This window comes from Sphaerodactylus townsendi, linkage group LG10, assembly GCF_021028975.2.
Source record: "Sphaerodactylus townsendi isolate TG3544 linkage group LG10, MPM_Stown_v2.3, whole genome shotgun sequence".
Lineage (NCBI taxonomy): Eukaryota > Metazoa > Chordata > Lepidosauria > Squamata > Sphaerodactylidae > Sphaerodactylus > Sphaerodactylus townsendi.
In genome coordinates, this window is record NC_059434.1 from 26,880,364 (window position 1) to 26,902,135 (window position 21,772).

The 21,772-nt window shown below is 41.8% G+C and overlaps 1 protein-coding gene across 2 annotated transcripts in view; it reads left to right on the forward strand.

Annotated features, from left to right (window-relative positions):
* TUSC3 (tumor suppressor candidate 3) overlaps positions 1–21,772 on the forward strand; it is a 182,425-nt gene that overhangs the window by 121,656 nt on the left and 38,997 nt on the right. For both annotated transcript variants that reach the window (XM_048509275.1, XM_048509276.1), the window contains one exon: positions 13,686–13,749. In XM_048509275.1, the coding sequence (XP_048365232.1) occupies positions 13,686–13,749 (64 nt within the window). The remainder of the gene's footprint in view (positions 1–13,685; positions 13,750–21,772) is intronic.

Here is a 21,772-nt window from a genome sequence, read left to right on the forward strand (position 1 = left end):
AACCTCTGCTGGATTTGCGGAAGCCCACTGCATGGTTTTTTCACCTTTAAATAATGAATTTTGGCTGACTGTTGTGGGTTTCCTGGGCTGTGTGGCTATGGTCTGGTATTTTGCTCCTTATGTTTCACCCAAATCTATGTCTGGCATTTTCAGAGGCACGTCATGGTAAAATGTATTTCTCTCCATGGAACAATTGATTTTGAATTGCCGCAGTGAAAGCAAGTTTACAGCTGGTGATTCCAACCTTACGCTCATGGCGGGCTTTCATTTTCAAAAGGCCAGGCTTGGTAGCGTTTTAGTTGTGTTGTTTGTACAACTTTCCAGTCTCATTTCTGGAAAACAAAAACTTTTCTGAACTTTGCCAAAATGCTCTCCCATGAAGTCAGATTATTAATTTAGATGAAGTTTAATTAACACCCCCCCACGCAAGCCCCTCTAGACTATTTTTTTTCATCACCTGTACCAAGCTGTTGAAGCATGACACCCGTGCTGCTTCATTCAGGTAGCAGCACTGCGACCATTGTGGAATCTAAAATATGCAATCATGTTTAAATTTTAATGTGGGCTATTGCTGGAGCTAATTGAATTGCCTTGAGGACTAAAATGTAACTCACCCAGGTCTTGTTTCCAATTACCGTTTTCTATTTTATTTACACAGTTTAACAGGGAGAAAGGAATGAGTGCAATCTACACTTAATGTAAGTGTCTCAATGAACCGTGACAGATATCACTCTGGAGATCACAAACATACGCAGTATTTAGAAGAAATTTTGAAAATATAATCCATTATGGCTATCCTTGATTACTCTAGAGAGAGCATGCAAAGTGTACACCATCTCTGGTTCTGTTATGTTAAATAAGTCCAGGAGAGCAGATAAATACTTAATTTGCTTTTACGGAAATATACATATATTTGATTTTATTGGATTTGAAAACTTTGAGCAGAGCATTCCACTCTTATTATCTTTGTGGACTCAAAGTCTGGATGAGTAGAATTATGAACCCAAAAAGTACCTTTTACAATTTCTAAGGTCTCTTATAACCAGTGTTAGTGATAATTTTTTAAAGAGGTCTCTTTCTGTGAAGGGTTGGGCTCAACCCTTAGCTCCTGTTCCCTTGTGAAACTAATTCAAAATATGCATTGTGTGCAGATGTGTAGATGTTCTCTTTATTGACCATTGACACAATTCTTAGTTGGAATAGAATTTGACCACAGCCCGTTTATTAATAACAACTTAAGGAAGCTGGGCGAGCATAAGGGGGCACATCCTGGCTGCCAGGCAGCAAACGCTGAATCTAGCCTATGGGCAGCAACCACTGAACCCGGATCCGTCCCCCCAAGGGGGTTGGGACAGAAAGTTACTAGGTACCACTTGAGCATGTACCCATTTAGTGACACCCCTTCCTGCCAGGAGTAGCAAGCTCGAAACAGAGCCTCTGCAGTCTGCGCCATCAAGCCCTCCACTACCCCCAGACCTCTTATTGAGGCCCCCAACCATGGGAAGGTCTGGCATGCAAGCACTGCCTTCTCAATATGGATGTGCTCCTATTCCCCAAACCTCCTCTGAGCTGTTACCAACAGCTCCCGCCCCAGCTTCCCGAGCCTGGAACCACTGACCTACTGCATGCCATTTAGCCACTGCAATAGAATGTGCCGTATGGCATGAAGCCAAATGTCCATTCCCCATTCGGACAAGTGGACTCCGTCAGGGCAAAACTGCACCTCTTGCACATGGGATATCTCTGTCTGTGGGACCACCTCACTGCCCATATCCTGCACCACCCGAGCTGTGACCTGGCAAACTTTCCACCTGGACCTGTTAACCTTTCCAGGGTTCCATGCATATCGGGATCCCCTTCAGGCCTAATTATAGTAAAAATGTCCACGAAGTAGCCATCTAATGCCCTTTCCCTGATTTTTCTGGGAGGATGAGACCCCGGGGGATTACCGGCATCCCAAGCCAAGGAAGACTCTGGACCCTTGGGCACCACTTGGGGGGAAGGTACGCTGGCGCCAAGCTTCCACCTCCTGGCTAGTCAGGTAGGCAGAGTGGATATGTGTTCTCCTTGAACCCAATAAACCCTAGTCGCCTCCACAGAGTCCTCAACTGTTGACTCACCGGGTGAGGAAGTGCTAGTAGACCACCGGGAGAACTGAGAGTGTCCTCTGCGCCCAATACCCGTGTCAGTACCACTGGCTTGCACTGCCAGAACCAATCCTTCTGTCCTTGCCTGCTTACTAGCGAAAGGCCTGTAGCTGAAGAGGCATGCCCGTCCCCACTCAGTAATGGCTGGGAGCCGTCAGCAAAAGGACCCTGCGAAAAGACCTCTTGCGATAAATTGCGATCAGGGGACCCAACAGGGAGTGAGTCCCATAGGCTACTCCAGAACTCAAACCCAAGGCCAGAGGGGGAGAAAAATAAGAAAATGGGCCACCACCTCCCAGTGCAAAGGCCTGTTGAGCCCCACCAAAACCACCCAACCACTGCACGAGGTATGGCACAGGTGTCATTTGACCTGGCCAGCCCATTGCACTATGAGGGGTCATGTAAGGTGATGAGACATATACCTCAGGAGGGCCAGTGGGAGCTAGCAAATTATCCACACCTCCCTTCCCTGCTGGTGTAGAAGAGGTGGGCTGCTCTGGCACAACCACTGATCCCAGCAGCTGTTCCAGGATTGGCTAAGTAACTGACCCCCGCTGCTGCGCCATGAGTTCTGGGACGTGCCTTTTCACTTGGACCCACTAATGCTGGGGCATCTGATGCAGAGGCACCTTGCCTTTGACCGCTGCCCTTCGACCCAACCGCGGTCTGCCACTTTGGGGCCTTCTTGCTCTGACTTGGCTTTGGTGCCATGATCAACTATAGGCACGTAAATCTGGTGGCACTTACTCAACTAAGTACAACTGACAGCCTCCCTACTACCAATTCACTTCTTAATTAACATAGCAAACTTAACTATGAATTGCTTAATCACTAACTATGAATTATACCAATCCCCTACAAGTAACTCAGAAACCTAACTATGAATTGCTTAAACACTAACTATGAATTATAACAATCCCCTACAATGCCCCCAACAGTAACTACCCCAACTACTAACTATGAATTGGATAACTAATCCTAATAATCCCAACTTAATCTATTATTAATTCTTGGGGGGTTTTTTGTTTTGTTTTTTTAATGGAACAAAGGAAGAAGGAGGGTGGATGGGTGAAACAAACAGCCCCCACCCAAGCCCTTACTAAATCCGATTATTACAGATTATTACTGATACCAAAACCAATTATTACCAACTATTACCAACTATTACTGATTACTGAAACTGAACATTGCCAATTAATGAAACTGATTATTAATGATTATTACCAATTACCAAATCCGATTATTACCAATACCAAAACCAATTATTACCGATCTTTACCAATTACCAAAACCGATTATTACCGATTTTTACCAATTGCTAAAACCGATTATTACTGATTATTACAGATTACCCAAACCAATTATTATTGATTACTGAATCCAATTTTTACCAATTAATACCGGCACTGAATTAGATTATTACCAATATCGAAACCAATTATTACCGATTACTGAAACCGATTATTATTGATTATTACCGATAACTGATACCGATTATTACCAATTATTACAGATTACCTAAACCAATTATTACCAATTACTGAAATTGATTATTACAATTATCAAAATCGATTATTACCGATTACTGAAACTGATTATTATTAATTGTAACTGATACCAAAACCAATTACTACCAATTATTACCAACTATTACCAATTACTGAAACAATCTAACTGATGCTCTTAAGATACCTATGCTTTTGAACAACATGGATCCCACAGTGTGTGAGAATGTAGCAAAATTTCTGCTAACAATAATAGACGTAAGTCTAGATGAATACCAACCAATGTCTATGTATTATGACCACATATAGCCAGCAGTAATTTTTCTAGCTTCTGTCAGTATCCGATGACGTTTAAGTGAGTTAACTTAGCTGAAGGAATGTCCTATAGTTACAGAAGGACCATGTATATATTTTAGTATTTAGTATTTTAGTACCAGTGTCTATAATTGTGAGCAATAATGGGCAAATTTTGTATGCTGATTTTGTATGTTTATTTTATGCCAATAAAGGCTTGTGACTGACTACTGAAACTGAATATTACTGATTATATATATATAAACCTTTAATGGCATAATTAAAACAGCAGCAATATACCAGAAAAATGGCGACCTCAGTGTAATGATACAATCTCCAGTACAGTTATAACCGTTTGCTGATGACAGAGCACAAAAAGTTAGCCAGCGCTTCCAATACACTTGCAGAACCACAATCCAACATCGTTACCACAATTGATAGATTAATATTATCAATGGGGGGTTTTAACCACGGGTTTAGATATTTATTCCTGGCTAAACTGTGTAACAGGCAGTGTAATATCACGTGTTGGATTGATTCTTCGTAAGCTGAACTGCAGGGACAAAATCTTTCATTAAAAGGCACTTTCTGTATTCTGCCCTGAGTGGTAGCTGAAGGGAGAATATTGCACCTGGCAAGGGTCAGGGCTCGTCGCAGTTTGGGTTCTAAGACCAAATGGAAATACTTGGCCATGGTATAGGGTTTTAATGGTATACCCAAGTGCAAGGGAGAGCAGCGTTTATTAGCCTGCTGCATCAGGTGACTATACTCGAGATCATACAATCTCTTTTTTGATATTTAGCTCATTGGCATTCATTAAAACCAATGCATCCAAGGATAGACCCATTTCATGGATTTTCGCCTCAACAAAGGACCACCACTCGGTTTTGGCTATGAAAGAAAGAACCACAGAGTAGGTAAAAGCTTTGTGACCGGTGTTACAAAGCACACGTATCCAGAATTGGAAGGTCATGCACCATGCTCTTGTATGGAGTAGATGTTGGCCCACCTCCAAACAGACCACAGCATATGGGACTGAGTGAGGTAAGCCGAGTATACTATCTGAACTCTTTCCATATCAGTAGCTCCATGCTTGTATCCACAGTGGGATTCCGTATAGTAATTGCATGGTGATTTTAGCATTAAATGCCTTAATGGCTGCAGGTACCAATTCATGGCCTTTGGGGCGAAAATGGCGGCGAATGGCCTTGCAGCTAAGTTTGGTTGATTCAATGGCCAATTTCCTTTGGGTAACCTAAGAGGAGTTATAATTAAAGTGGAGACCCAGGTATTTAAAATGTTTGACCTGTTCGTTCATTATTTATTGGCCAACTAAATGGTCTCCAAGAACAAGCAAAAACCATTATTTTTGACTTTGCAAAATTAAGCTGTCAGGTTATTATGACTACAATATTCAACACAGAAGCTGCCAGTAAGCCGTTTCAAGCCAGCTTTTGTACGGGAGAGTAATATAAATCATCAGCATACAAAAGTAAAGGTATGGTCATATGATTCAAAGCAGGGCAGTGTGAGGGAATCCTCCATCAAGGAACCCAGATCACTTAAAAAAAAGATTCACTCGGGTTGGGGCCAAAACACACCCCTGTTTGACACCCTGTTAATTGGTATATAAGGGACTAAGTATACCATCAGGAGAGCATTTGACTTGACAGGTAGTGTCATGATGTAAGGCCATTACTAGTGTAAGTAGCCTTCTGTCAATTCCTAGATTAACAAGTTTTCTCCACAGTAGATTTCTGGAGACAGAGTCAAATGCCCCTTTAAGTCCGCCACAAACAGGGATGATTTGCTTCCGGCTGGTGTATTTTGTGACGAGAGTCCTAAGAGGATCAAACAATGATCCCATGTTGAAATCCTATTTGTTCTGGGCCAATGATTTTGTTTTCTGTAATCCATGAAGAGAGTTTATTGTGCACATATTTTGCATATACCTTGCCAGTGATGGACAATAAACTAATCGGACGGTAATTGGAAGGGAGCAAAAAATCTCCCTTTTTGAAGACAGGAATTATAATCGCATGGGTCCAATCTGATGGTACAAGAGCTGTTTGATTAACGGATGTAAAAAGAGCTGCTAGTACCGGGGACCACCAGTCAACAAAGTTCTTAAATAACTCTGGGGGGAACCCGTCGGGTCCTGGAGCCTTGTGGTCCTTTAATTTAAGTATTACTGATTAATGAAACCGATTATTAATTATTATTGTCAGTTACCAAATCCAATTATTACCGATTATTACCGATACCAAAATCAATTATTACCGATTATTACTGATTACTAAAACCGATTATTACAGATTACCGAAACCAATTATTACTGTTTACTGAAACCGATTATTACTGATACCAAAAACTATTATTACCAATTATTACCGATTACTGAAACCAGTTCTTGCTGATTATTACTGATACCAAAATCGATTATTACCAATTATTACCAATTACCAAAACCGATAATTACGATAATTACCAATTACCAAAACTGAATATTACCGATTAATGAAATTGATAATTATTGATTATTACCAATTACCAAATTTGATTATTACCAATACCAAAACCAACTGTTACCAATTGTTACCAATTTTTACCAACTATTACCGATTACTGAAACCCATTACTACCAATAATTATCAATTACCGAAACCGAATATTACCGATTAATAAAATCAATTATTACCCATTAATGAAACTAATTATTACAATTTATTACCTATTACTGAAACCGATTGTTACCGATTATTACCATACCAAAACCAATTATTACCGATTTTTACTGATTACTAAAACTGATTATTACAGATTACCGAAACCGAGGATTGGAGCCTGCAGAGCAAACATCCTGGGGCAACCTTCAGCAAATGGTGGCAGGGAAAATCCCTTCAGCTGCACACACAAAATGTCAGGCACAAGCTTAGGGTGAAACTGACCAGAAAGCAATATACTTAAGGGACTCAGTCCTAAATGCTGGCACTGCGGAGACCAGGAGGCATATTATAGTCATACGTGGACGGAATGTATAGAAGTGAAAAATTTGTGGACAACCGTAGTGTTATATATCGAGAAACTGGTGAAGATTAATATTGGGATAAATAATGATTTAATGTTCATGGGTGTAATGGAGGATAGAAGGGTAGATAAAAATATAGCTATATGTATAAAATAATGATCAAAGCAGCACATGTAACAATAGCTTTAGGCTGGAAAGAAAAGAAAAAATGGACAATCCAGAAATGGTTGGAATATATCTGGGAACTAGTGACACTGGACATTTTCAATATAATAACAAAAAATAAACTGTGGCAAGATAAACAGAGTGAAATTTTGAAAATATGGATAATATATGCGGACTGGATGAAAGAAGCTGGAGTCAATGAGGAGATATGGGAGAAGAGATTACAAAGAATGAACTTACTGCTGTTTGTTTGATAAAATTATGAAGAAAATACAGGGGGGAGGGGAAAAAGGGGAAAATGTATTGTTTGAAAATGAATGAAAAAGAGTATTACTATAAAATGGAATTTTCAAATTACAATTTTTAAAAAAAAATTTTAAAAAAGAAAGCAGTATATTGACTGAGCTCTGCATTCTACACAGCCAGGCAGGAGATGTCTTGCAGGCAGCTTAGGGAAAAAAGGTACACTTTAAAGTGTTCTCAAAAAAAGACTCCTTGAGCAGGAATAAGGCGTCCTGAGGATGTCTTGTAAAAAAAACCTGTGCAAAGTTTCTCCCCAAGATGCCTTTTTGAGCATCCTCCACACGCCTTATTTGTGCTGTGCAGAATGACCCAATGTATGATTTAAATGACATCACATCACACTTATATCAAGACTAGGAGATGACATCTTTTATCTTCTGCTTTTATAAATTTTATCTTCTGCATAAGTTTTGTAAGAAAGATCTTCAAAGCAGTGACCTTTAGTGGTGAGTTAAGTCTTATTGAAGTCTTCTGGGCCTTGTGACCATTGTGACTTGCCATTGCAAAGGGAACATATCTGTTGCAAGAAGACCTTGGGCATAATCTTTAATAGTTGTACCTGAAGATCAGCTAATAGGGAAAGGCATCCAATTCAGCTGGGGTGCTTGCCTTGTTTTTGAATTATCCCTGAAACGTTCTTGTGGATATGATATTACATCTTCTATGTTAAGGGACTATATTTCATTGATGAGAAGTCTGCTCATGTGTTCCAAAATCTTCCACATGGAAACAGCTCCTTGAAGGGTCTAACTAGTGTAACCTGACCATGTTGATTGGTGCCATGTCACGGCAATTCATGTTTTTGGCTGCTCTGTTCATGCAGATTGCAACTGGTAAGCAGTATCCACCCACCTGTTTATGGCAGGTGAGATGTTAACTTTTTTTCAGGTTGCTGTTTTCACAGAGATGCTTTGCGTTGGAGGATTTTAATCTCTAGGAACCAGTTGTGTGACTGAACTGTAGGTAGTAGCTTCAATAGTGTGGGTGCATCTCTCTTCGAACCAGAACAGGATTTGCTCAAACAAAATCAGACATCAGCATGTTTGCTTATAACTGCTGATGCTGGGTGTTATGCCTACATGATATGATTTATGTTTTGAGATGTTGCTGAGTCTTCTTTTTGACAAATTTCTGTATGTTTAGATCCCATGTAATTAAGTTGCTTGTGACTTTTTGGATACAAGCATTAGGCAAAAAGTTCTTCATTCTTTTGTTAATTTCCATCCTTTAAGTAAACTTCCCTTCTGGTCCAGAGGCTTCTGATTACAGAGGAAAGGGGGTTCTATTTGTTATATTTAAAGAGGAGCAACAGGAGTTTTGTGTAATGGGGGAAGAGTTTAGAGAAAGGTGCCCACAGTACAGATTTTAAGTAAGACAGCTACTATGTTTGTTTTGATAGAGTCTCGTTTATATCCACAGCAATTTCCATGGCCATGTATCTTTACAGATACTAATTTAATTCCCTTCTGTGTGCTGCTCCACCTGTGTGTCTTCTGCCAGTCTAAAATAAGGGCTGGGAAGTTGTCACTGTTGTATATGAAACCGGAAGGTTATCTTCATTGATACTTTAGAAATAAAGAACGATGGAAAGATATGCAACGGTATGCAACAGGTCAAAATCCTGTTTATACATCAGAGCTCAGAACTTGAACTCATTCGTTCAATCACTGTCTGTAATGTAAGTTGCTAACTCCTTTTACCATACTTAAATTGCTAAACTAATCTTGCTTCTCTGCCCTTTTCCATCATTCACTTTTTCTTGGCTATTGACTTACATTGTAAGCCTGAGGGGAGGGCTTGTCTGTCTTCTATTTTATGTACAGTTAACTAACCTTTATACGTGCTCCAGAAAATATTATCATACATGCACACTCGCAAGTGGTGACCCATAAGAATGTACAAGAGCAGCCATCCCATTACCCCTTTACTGCTGCTTCTCACTCCCAGCCCTTTTCTCACTTTCTCTCCTTCTCCATGCCCCATCCCATCACTATTGTTCTCCCACCCCATAATACCTCCTGTTGCTCTTCATCTCTCTCTCCGTGCAAATGCCTGTCAATCTTTCTTTCATTCTCACTTCCCCCAACAACTGCTGTTACTGATTCTCTCTTTAGGTCTCTCTCCCCCAGTTTCTACTGTCACATTCTTTCTCACACACATGCATTGTCTCTTTCTTTCTTTCTTTCTTTCTTTCTTTCTTTCTTTCTTTCTTTCTTTCTTTCTTTCTTTCTCTATCCTCCCTCCCATCATTCTTTCACTCTTTCTCTCTCCCTTGTTCTCATGCCTGCTGACAACAGTATTTCCTCCTCTCCCCCACTGCAAACAGAGTGCTATGAATGTGGGCATGGCTGCTGGCCAGAATTCTTTCTCTGCTCCTCAACTCACCCACCTGCCTCTTCATTGCCTCAGTGTGGTTGATGGCAGCAACTCATCCACCTGGCTTCTTTATAATTTCAACAACAGTGGCAACTCCTCCACCCTCCTGGCCACTTATACTCAACAGTGGAGGCACAAGCCCTGTCCACCCAGCTGCTTCACTACCCTAGTGGCAGTGAATGCCCTGCTCACCCTGTTGCCCACCAAGTGTAAGGCTTTGTCTGGACTTTTGTTTTGGGAAGGATTTAAATCCCCCATTTTTAGGGGGGGTATTCTGAGCTTCTGCTGTATAACACTGGGGAAATTCATCAACTGGCCATGCTGCTAAAGAATGTGTTTGTTCCAATGGTCTTGGATGGAAGGTATTAGAGTGCAGAAGTTATGGGTCATCATTGATGACAAAGAAATGCTTCCTATGCTGTTAACATTTGTAAATTCCCCATCAGGATTGCAATGTCATGAGTTCTTATTGCCATGGGAGTGATTGTAGAAGTGTTTTTCAGTAAGAGAGACACCTAAATATGACTTAATCTTGTTCTATCATTTTAGACTGCTGTGGAGGTAACTAACTAATAGGAACTGGTTTCTATGTCCGTCCCCCTTTCTCTTTTAGTGTGTATAAATGAGAATGAGTGGGCTGTAAATTGTGATGAGGCATATGGTTCAAGGACAGCTTATCATAGAAACTCAGCATGAGTGTGAGATGAGGAGTTTATGTGTAAAAATTTATGTTGCCACGGTGAATTGCAGCATTTGTGAACAGCAGGCAATACAGAATCAGGCCAACAGAAATCTATTGTAGGCAAAGAAGCCAAAGTAAATGAAGATACATGTCCATGGTGTGAGGGTTAGCCTAGTATGCTACTGCCACAGGGTAACATCCCAGCAAAGAGAACCCATGGGAAGGGAAAACTTGGGGCCACATTACAATTCATACCAAGGGTCTGCAACCTGTGACTCCCTGGATGTCCTGGCAAATAGGTGAGAGGCAAATCGCAACAACCACAAGGTCTGACAGCAGGGGTTCATGGGTCACAATCCAAAAGTCACAACCCAGAGTCCAATGATACAATCAAAGGCAAAGTCAGGAGGCAGCCCCAAAGGCAGAATCACAGTGGTCCTAATGTCAGGCAATAAAAATGGGTGCTAAACAGGTCTAGCAATTGGTGGGGTGACCAGAAAGACTGCAAACAAGTTGATCCCACACTGGCTGCAGCATCTCTGCAGGCTTACATATGGTATTTCTCTACAGGTGCCACTGGTTAACACATTACGCTCTTCTTTGCAGTTGCAAACTTAGTTACTCTATTCATGAGAAGTACTGGGACCCAGATGATATTTCTGTCTCTTCCAGCCTTTGCTTGGCAGAGGGGAGGTCATAGGCTGCCAGGCACCCCCCGCCCTTGTGGCTGGTCCATGCCTCAGCCTTATCCCTTCACCTCCTCTGCTCCTGGAGTTCTTTGGAAGATTGTGGCAGATTTGGTTGTGGGCAGGTTTACACTATGGCCTCTAGTCATGAGGGTCCTGCTGCCTCAGGGGATGGTATCAATGCTGACTCAGGAAAACCCAAAGATGCTGGCCTCACAGAGAAGCTTGGAGATAGGTTGTATGCTTCTTCATCCAGTTAAGATTCATCTCCTATGCTACACCAGAGTGGTCCATGAAATTGGAGAAATCCCCACCAGGAAATTCAATCTAGATCAAACCAAGTTTGAAAATAAACTGCACCTTTTCATCAAGGTTTCAACCTCCCCACCGCAGCATGTTTCCAGTGAAGACATCTAGAGCTATCTCAGATTCAAGAAATGTAACAATCCCCACTGCCGCACGATCAGCTTGGTGGGTCTCTTCTGATTGCTGTCGTGCCGTGTTGGGGCGGGACCTTTTTTTCTCCCACAAAAATGTGCTGATGTTATGGTGTCATCACGTCATCATGTCTCCCCCTCCTAAGTTTTTGGTTGGTTCTTGTTCTCTCGCGCTCTCGCGAGAACAGCACCGTGCACACTGATTGGTTGTAAGGCATTTGCGTCACGTTCCATGGAGGGAAATTTGAACCAAGATTAGACCCCCGATCCTCCCCTCCAAACTGGATCAAAGACGTGTTTTTTGAAAAAGTAGTACTTTCAGGCAGTTTTGGCAAAAACGCGGGATAAGGGGGAGAATGAGCGTCAGAACCAGGATGAATCCTTGTTCGGCAGTGGGAAGTTCTTCCTGAATCCTTCATATTTCGCATGAGTATCATGTGATTAATTGACCGTGGGGAATCGGCCTTAGGGAGATGCACTCCCCTTAAAGTAATAAATCCATGACTTGGAAGTTCTGCTAGGACTTGGATAAGAAAGTAGTAGTGGTCAGGAGCCTCTTTCAGCATCCTTGGCCTTTCCTGGGTGGGAAAAGATCTTGCCTTAGTGGTGTATGCCCTGTTAACATCTAGATGAGATTTCTGCAGTATGCTCTACGTGGGACTTCCCTTGGAGGCTGTGTGAAAGTCACAGTGGTATAGTATATGTTCTAACCAAATGCTGACTGTAAATCATAGGGACCATATCACTCCAGTCTTATTCCACCTACACTGACTCCCATTTGCTTCCATGACCCAAATTCAAGATATTGGTATTGACCTCTAAAGCTCTTTTATGGCTTTGGACCATTAAGGGTGCCTACTGATTTCAAAAGCTTGGCAGAGTTGGGCCTAATTAGTATTTGGATGGGAGTCTACCAAGGAAGTCCAAGGTTGCTATATAGGGGAAGGCAATGGTAAAACACCTGTGTTCATCTTTCACCTTGAAATCCCTCGCCATTAGTTGGCACCAACTTGATTGCAATTTCCATCACTACTTCCATATGAAGCTACCCAACCACTGTCACCATATTCAGGGACTCTGCTTCAGATCCCTGCATCATCTGAGATGAGATAGGTGACAACATGCAACAGGGCATTCTGGTCATGGCACTATGGATTTCCATCTCCAGGGAGATACATTCATCCCTCTATCATTGTCTTCTACCAGTGGGTAAATTTTTTTCTGTTTTGTATTACATTCTCTCACTTGACCTTCCTTCCTACTTATGTGTTTTAATTGCTATCTTTAATTATTGTATAATGTATCAAGTTTATAGCAGTGCACTAACACAGTTGCACAGGATGGTCCTATGTATATTTATGAGTTGTTGTCAGATCTTGCATGTGCCCCTGTTGTATAGTAAGTGTTAGAACTTCAGAAACATTGGTCAATCAGCATGTCATTGATAATATGAAGCTGTATATATTTCAGTTATGCCAATGGGCTTCCTCTTTGCTCTAAATGTTCACATACTTTGGCTCTTTAATTGTAAAAGGTCACTGGCCCTTGGCTTAGAGGTTAGAAGTTTGAACTCAGACAGTGTCTGTTATTTTTAAATGGTATAATAAGTGGCTTTTTTCTTCCCTGGTAATGTCAGAAGTAGATATGAATTACAACACAACAAAAAAACAAATTTTGGCACTCATGCTAAAAGTGCTTTAAAACCACAAAAGCTGCTTGGTGAATCAGAGGGCTTATCTCATCCAATGTTCCATTTTCAATAGCAGCCAATCACTTGTCTCAAGGAGTGCACCGGCAGGGCATGAAGACATCAACCCTGCTCTGAAGGTTTTTTCCCCAGCATTTTAAGTTACTTTGCTTGGAGCAAGAATATATTAAGGTGCAGCTCTACTGATACCTTCCTGTGTCTTATGTGCACGCTCCTCTCTTCTTCGTATTTTGTGTTGGCAGCCCGGTTTTGTTTTTAATTCCATTCAATTGCATCAGCGCTAATTATATCTTTGTTTAAATTTTCTGCTCCAAGTAATCTATTATTTATTTCTCTTCCTCTCTCTTTTTGCAGAGTTACATACATGGAAGCAGCCAGGCCCAATTTGTTGCTGAATCTCATATTATACTGCTCCTGAGTATCCTTCAAGTATTGATGCATGGAACAAGGCAAGCTAAAGTGGAGTCCACTATTAAATGAAATGGCATTGACAAGCGAACATCGCTGAGGGTTTGCATTTTCCTGCCCATTTGATAGCCAGATTAAGATGATGATCCCTACTGTTGCCACTTATTTGTGGAGAAATCTGCAGCTGTCTTTTCGCCTGTTCATTTGTTTGCTTTTAAATTATTATTTAGCTTCTTCGTCTTCTGAATTCCAGTTTGTTTTCTGGCGTTGTGCTGTTTATTTGTATTCCTTCATATCAGTCATCAGAAATGTTTTTTTGAGTCTACAGAGACTCAGTTCATAGTGTCAGTAAGGATGATGAGCATCAAGGGCTAAAATGGTTATCTTTTGATAATCTTCCATTGATCAGTCACCGCCAAAGGGCTGCATCCCATAAACTCTGCACATAGTGGGGTCTGGGAACTACTCTTACAATCATTCCCTAAGATCATACCTTAGGATCATTCACATGCTTTCATCCCCTCCTACACAAGTATAAAATGGGTTAGATCCAGCCTAGCATTTCTGTGAGCACAAATTCTTGTGCACGGTTCTCCACACACATACAACAGCCTGAAATATCTCCTGAAATTCTGTTTTTTGGTGTCCAATGTTAGGGAAGATGGAAAAATTTCAATCCACAGGCACTCCCTTTTTAAAAAAATGAGTGTCCTTGCATGCACACATAATGATGGTGGAAGTGGATTATGTATTTTGATCCTGGTGTCATCAGTGTCAATCTAGTATTTATGACAGAAATTGTGACAGGAATATTAATATTCTCTAGTGTTCCCGAATGTTGTGAAAGTACGGAGCTCTCGTGCTTATTACTTTGGACTTTTGGGGGGGTTTTGTTGGCAGGTATTTTGAGCTTGCCACCCGGGAGGCACATTTCAGCAATATAGTACTTAAATCAAAAGTTGTTGCTGATCTTTTGTGTGTACATATTCATACACTTGAGTTCTATAGTTCCACTGGATTTTGACCTAAATGGAGAGTTCTCTCCAGGTACAGACTGTCATGTTCTTTTCAATTTTGTGGGCTCAGTGTATGCAGTGTTCTAAAAAAGGTAGGCAGACTTGGATTTTGCCGTATCATTGAGAATGCTGAATCTCCCCTTCTGTACACTAAATACTTATTCCTTTCTTCTGCAAAATATTACAGCCAGACTCCATTGATGAAGCACTCTTTTACATTGCCCTTATTCTGTAGAGTTGAGGCTGGTGCATAGTGATGCCTTTCTTAGCTAGTAAACTCAAATTCATTCTCATTACCAAGTATGAGCTGGTGGATATAGTGTCATACATTTAAAAAATCAAGACATTTCAAGAACAAAGCATGACAAAATGTTGATTTTCTAAACCACAATATTGAACCTCTGAATGTGTTTTGTAAAATAGGGTTGTTAATTTCCTGGAGGTAGGAACAAAGGGCTTTTCTGTGACCAAGTAATCTGGGCAGCCAATAATATCAGGGTTATTTTTAAAAAATTTATCAGGAAAGTGTTTCAATTGTTTGAATTCTCCAAAGTTCCCTGGGAGTGGGGTGCGTGTGTAGCCAAATGTGTTTCTAGAAGGGACTCTCCCTATGGGCTGACATTTAAATGTCTCAAGCTTCATGAGTATCATTTTGTTCGTAAGAGAGAAATGAAGATTTTGTTTTGTCAGCTATGTGTAAATCTTTTTTCTTTCATGAAAAACAGGAAGACCTTAATGCAAACATCTTGTAAGTCATTATTTCTTTCATTATCAGGGCCACAGAGAAAAATGTTTTAGAATTAATTCTGCTTAAGTGTGCTCTTGAAGCGCTTCCTTGGTGTAATTTTTTCCACCTTTTCAAGAGCCAGTAGTTACCACTCTCAAGCGGGTCTCAAGAGAGCTTTTCACACACTGGCAGTATAAGGAAGTCCTCTGAGAGGACTTCCCCTGAGAGGAAGTCCTCATCTTTGCTCCTGCCTCCTGTGCATCCCGGAGAGAGTGGCGTCCAAGTATCCGAGCTGCCATCCTTCTCTTCAAGGAGACTAGTGATTTTTAGGTAGATGCCACAACAAAATACCCTGTTAAAATACCCTGTTGGGTCCTAAACTGTTTTTGTCTTCTGATAAATTATTGACATTTACTCTTTAGTCGTTTGCTTATTTAATTGGATTATTATTTTTTATTATTATGCTATAATATTTCTCGTGACCTATATTTTAAGGCCCTAAGGTATATTTTAATTTTAATTAATTTCTGACTCTCGTAATCCCAATCAGCTGAAAGCATCACCCTGCACTGCCTCTTTGCAGATTGGGAAGATCTGATCAGCTCACCCTGTAAGATCACAGTGTACGGCTTCCCATTAACATTCTGGAGTCCTAGTACCTCCCTTCCCGACCCCCTCTCATAAGACATTCTTTGTGATTCCAGCTCCAAACTAGTAAACTAGACAGCTGTTTTCTATATGTCCTCTGAAGGGTGGCATTGGCCATGATAAGTTTGAACCCATGAAGCTTCCATACACTGACAATAAATCTATAAAGGTCAACATTGCCTAGTAACAACATTTTAAGCAGAGGTCTTTCACATCATCTACTATCTGATCCTTTTAACTGGAGAATCCAGGGACTGAACCTGAGCCTTCTGCATGCAAAGCACATACTCTGTCACTGAGCACAACCCCAATCCTATTTACCGTATATACTCGCGTATAAGTCGAGTTTTTACACCCTTTTCCTGGGCTGAAAAATGCCCCCTCGACTTATACGCGGGTCACCACTAATTGGTACCTGCAATTCCAAGATGGTGCCGCTTGTTGCTGCTTGTCTGGGTGCACGGCTTCCCAGGAGGGAGAAAGGGGAGTCCCCGCAGCTTTCTCCCGGCCTCGGCAGAGGCTGGGGGCGGGGCGCCGGGGCGCTCTTCATGCGGCTGCAGAAGCCGCTTGTGCAGGGCCATCCCCTCCCGGGAAGTCCGGGAGGGCGAAGAGGGAGTCCCCGCAGCTTTCTCTCGGCCTCGGCAGAGGCTGGGCGCCGGGGCGCTCTTCATGCGGCTGCAGAAGCCGCTTGTGCAGGGCCATCCCCTCCCGGGAAGTCCGGGAGGGCGAAGAGGGAGTCTCCGTAGCTTTCTCCCGGCCTCGGCAGAGGCTGGGGGCGGGGCGCCGGGCTGCTATTCATGCGGCTGCAGAAGCCGCTTGTGCAGGGCCATCCCCGGAAGTCCGAGTATAAGAGGGAGTCCCCGCGACCCGGCCTCGGCAGAGGCTGTGGCGCCGGGTTGCTCTTCATGCGGCTGCAGAAGCCGCTTGTGCGGGGGCAACCTCCTTTTAGTGCAAAACAAGGGGAAAGTTGGCTTTTGGGTGCATGCCTGACTGAGCCCTCCCGCTCGGAACTCACACTTGTTTCCCCCCCACACACACACACACACACAACAACCCCCCTCCCTGCCCACCAATCGAGGCAGACGTCAAGCTGCTTCCTCACAGAATTACAGCAAAGCTTTGTGTTCTAATACGCTTGCTAATAAGGAAGCTTGCACCTTCCTCCCAGAATCTTTTTGGATTCCTCTTTCCCCCCATTCTACTTCTTTTGAAATGTTACAGCGTGTTTCCATGGAGACAGTGTCGGCAGCGAGGCTCTGCTGTCCCAGGAGGCACCGAGACTGAGGGGAGGAGGGCAGGCTCGGGGGAGTTGGGAGGGGCATATAGAGACGCAAGCTGGGTTGGAAGGCAGGAGAGGGAATTAGGCAGCATGGTTGTTGAAGAGGAACACGAGAGAGCGGGAAGGAGTTGAAAGTCAGGAATAGAGAGGCCCAAGGAGGAAAAGGAACAGAACGAGGGAAAATCGGAGAGAGAGGAAGCACCCAGTGGCAGAAAGGTAGGTGGAGTAGTTCAACCCTGCAAGCACTACTTCATGTAAGTGGTGATGTACCTTTAAAAATCCCACCCTCGACTTATACGCGAGTCAATAAGTTTTACCAGTTTTTTGTGGTACAATTAGGGGTGCCAAATCGAACTTATAAATGCAATGCTGGGTCGAATTTATTCATATTCGCGCAGTATATAATGCGTACTTAGCAAAGCAAACTTAGGGCCATCCTGCAAAAGAAAAGTTTGTCTATTTGTTTTGCCCATTCTGACACTCCTTGGACAAGGAGTAACAATAGCAGTGTGGAAGCCAATGACACCTGCTATATGTGCTCACACCAGCGCTTGTGGAAGAAGATTCAAATGTTGCTATCAGGGTCGCCCAGCCTTTTTGAGCCTGTGTGCACCTTTGCAAGTCTGACACCATGTGGTGGGGGCAACCATAAAATGGCACTATAAAATGCCTGCCACAAGAAGTGAAACCAGCCACAAAATGGCTGCTGCAGCTTACATTCGATCAGCTTACAGTGCATATCATTGTGCTGTGATGGCGGCTGCTGCCATAGCAACATTTAAAAAATCTGCACAGCCAATTGGATCTCCAGTGGCTAATCAAAAGACTCCAGCCAATTACACCCACATTCTAAAAATACTTGACAGTCATCAGGAAAGGTGCTGGTTGAGAACCTCTACTCTGCATGAATCACCAGGATTCTTTGGCGATAACCACAGGCAAATGCGTTTGCCCAGCTCAAAATGAAAGCATGTCAGGAGCACGAGATTCTAATATCTATTTAGCTTTCTTAAAGACATGATTTTTTTTAAGGCAATTCATAGGCCCTTTCTGCACAAAGCACCTAAAATGTTTCTGAAACGTTTTCAATTGCCCCCTTTTAATGCAATGTATGTCCGCACTCACCCCCTTGAAAGTATCCATGGCCACCATTACATGATTTTTATTATTAATATTTATTTTATTCAACTTAATATTCCGCCCTCCTCAGTCTAATTCAGGCTCAGGATGGCCAACATACATAATTAAAATAACAATAAAGTATATGATTACAATTTTTTTAGTTCATTGTCGAATCGATACTTTCTGGGTTTCACAGCCTTGTGCTGTAGTTCTCTGTTTCTCGTATAATCAGATGCTTCAAAGATTAGCCCAAAAAATTGCAAAAAGTCTCAGAAATGCTCTAAAAGGGGGAAGAGAGTGAGTTCACAAAATGGACCCAAGGAGAAAGTTCAGGGAAGGCAGAGAGGCCTTAAGAGATTGCACAGGCAAGAGAAGCCATTTTGAAAAACTAAAGAGTCATTTTAAAAGGACATTCATTTAAAAATGTTTTGGAGCCGGGAATAAAATGTTTTGGGGTAAAAATAATGCAGAGCTCCGTGGAGTAAACGGTTTGTTTCCTTGCTCAGAACATTTTAAAAGGTTTGTGTGGAAAGCTTCTCAGTCAGCACACCATAAAATCCACAGAGAAAATCCATAAACTTTCGCTGATGATGTTATCAAAGCATGTTTCCATGAGCTTGCTGGGATTACCTTCCTGCTCCTGCCATTTCTAACAGGTTTCTATACAGCATTGAGCATCTTGCCTGTCTCATTGACATCAGAGAAAATCCAGGCTAATTCTATCAAAGTACATTCGTTTAGATCCCTGTAAAACTTGCTTAAGGGATAATGAGACTCCTGTAAGGCAATATTCTGTTCCATAGTCAAATTTGAAAGGCGAAAACTTGCCAAAATATGGACTTTTCTTCCTGGTGACGGATTGGTTTCTGCAAACTGACTTTCTTTTCAGGGGGTGCATCTGAGGACAGGTATTTTCAGGGGAAGAAAATGAATGCTGAACGCAGTTGGAGAATTGTTTTTAGATTTGGATCGCTTTTAATCTGTCATTATAATAACAGCGTAGTGCCATTTTTCCCCAGCATCTGTTCTCATTTGTCTTCAACTGGCAAAGGCCTGTTTTCCTTCCTAAGAGCAACAGTCGCTTGTTATCAGGTGCAATTGAGAATGAAGCTTTATGTACTGTAAACAGATTTGTCACCAGCTCAGTTGGGTGATCGTTGCCTGAAGGGGCCTGTATGTAATTTTCACAAAATAATAGTTTGTATTTTTAAAGCAGGCTTATATCAATATTTTGTCTGCCCTGATTTTTTTCTCCCTTAAAGCCACCAATAAATCATCCCAGAAGGTGAGACGTATTCACAATGGTTTGAATGACTCTCAGTATAAGTAAAATCATCAACTCGATAGAAATCTGCATTCCGCAGACTTACCTAAGCTCCAGGCACTTTTCTTTTAGTATGCTGATATAAAATAATTGTATTTGTTTGGCAGCAGTGATGTTTTAGAGGCCTGCTAAACACTTGAGGGTGAGATCAATGTATATTCTTGTCTGTTGGGTGGGAAAGAGGGTAATATTGTAATGCTTGAAAATGTTATATTTCCCCTCTGTATGGTATTTAGTGTTATCATTTTTTATAACCACAACATTCACTCATGGGGCAAACAAGGGTATCTCCCCTGGAATATAACTGGTCCCAAATTTATTGTCTACTATAAGGGGGCAGAAGCATATGTAGATTTTATTTTTCTAATACAAATTATCATCTACTGAGGACAATAAATATTGGTATCTCTTAGCAGAGCAGTTACAAGGATGGTTTTTCAAACTTCATGGGGAAAATCTAGTGCTTGATTACTTCACCTTGGGAGAAGGTGCTTCTTCTGGATATATCAGAATGTAAATAAGAAGGCTTCTGTTCTAACCTTCTCCCTGACATCTGGCCTTCTATGTACAAGAAAAACCCAAGCAAAAAAAAAAAAGGAATTATGTCTATATGTGTGCTCAAGGTTTGCATAGAAATCTTTGCTTGATTTTATATGATGGAGCATATATGATATGATTTTATATGATGGAGCAAAATGCTTGGAACAATGGCGTCACAATGTTACTTTACCACCTGTGTAGTTTGCTTCCAACTTGAACTCTTGCTTCTAACTTCTAATGGCTATGTATTAGACTCCACTTATAGTTGATGTTAGCATTAAAACTAGGAATGTTATTCCCTTCCCTATTTATAGTTTATCCGTTCTCAGCCTTTCTGTGCCTTGAATGTTTTTAAATGAAGCAAGAGGAATCCCAAATTAATCTTTCCCTCTCTCGCCGACGCCCACCCAAATATACACCCCGGTGTGAGAATTTAGATAACATTTCCTCACCTGCATAAAAGCATGCATCACTTCTCAGCATATTTTACCCTAAGCTTCCATAATGCTGTCTTATGTTTCCTCACCCCAGAACATGGAAGATTAGCAACCCTAATCTGCACTGTTTTCATCCTTGCTGGTGCAAAAACATTCTGCTTAGTGCAGCTTGGGTAATAAATATTTTCTTTATCAAAAGACTTTCCATTTTAAATAATGTATTTGCTTGTACAGCAAGTGATAATTTGGAGGTTGTTATTATGGGGATTTACAATAACCTTCAGGGGTTTTCTTTCTCTATTATTAATTCTTCACTTAATACACTTAACACTGATAAAAATGTTGGTCTCTAAGCAGAAATGGAAAACAGTTTAAGTTTTCTAATTGGATATTGTTGGGCCAATTTTAACATGGCAGCAGCTTGCTGCTCAGGCTGAATTTACATCTCAGTTTAATCCTGGTCTGTGCGGGTTAAAAAAATTAAAAAACAAAGTTTTCAGGTAGAGGTAGAACAGGAAATGATCAGACATAAGTCAGTTCAGCTGAGTGAAAGAATGAAGAGAAAGAGATAGGGACTTGGAAAATAAGCTTTTTCCTACAAACCTGTTTGCTGCAGATGGTGAGACTTACTTGCACAATAAATACACCACGACGACAGGCTGGAAAAGGAATGGGCCGCAGCCCGTTTATTGAAATATCAAACATAACAGCAATAACTATATACAAAAGAGCTGGGCGGCAAACGGGTCGCACATCCCATCCCATCATATGGGACTGGCGGGAAGGGAAGCCCCAGAGATAACACTCCTTGCTTCCACCCTCTTCCCGCCCATGCTGAGGAGACGGGCACCGGCTAAGCCCCAAGGCCGCACACAGCCCGTCCTCCTGCCTTGCTTCTGCTGGGTGGTGTCGGGCACCGGGCTAAGCTCCATGGCCGCCT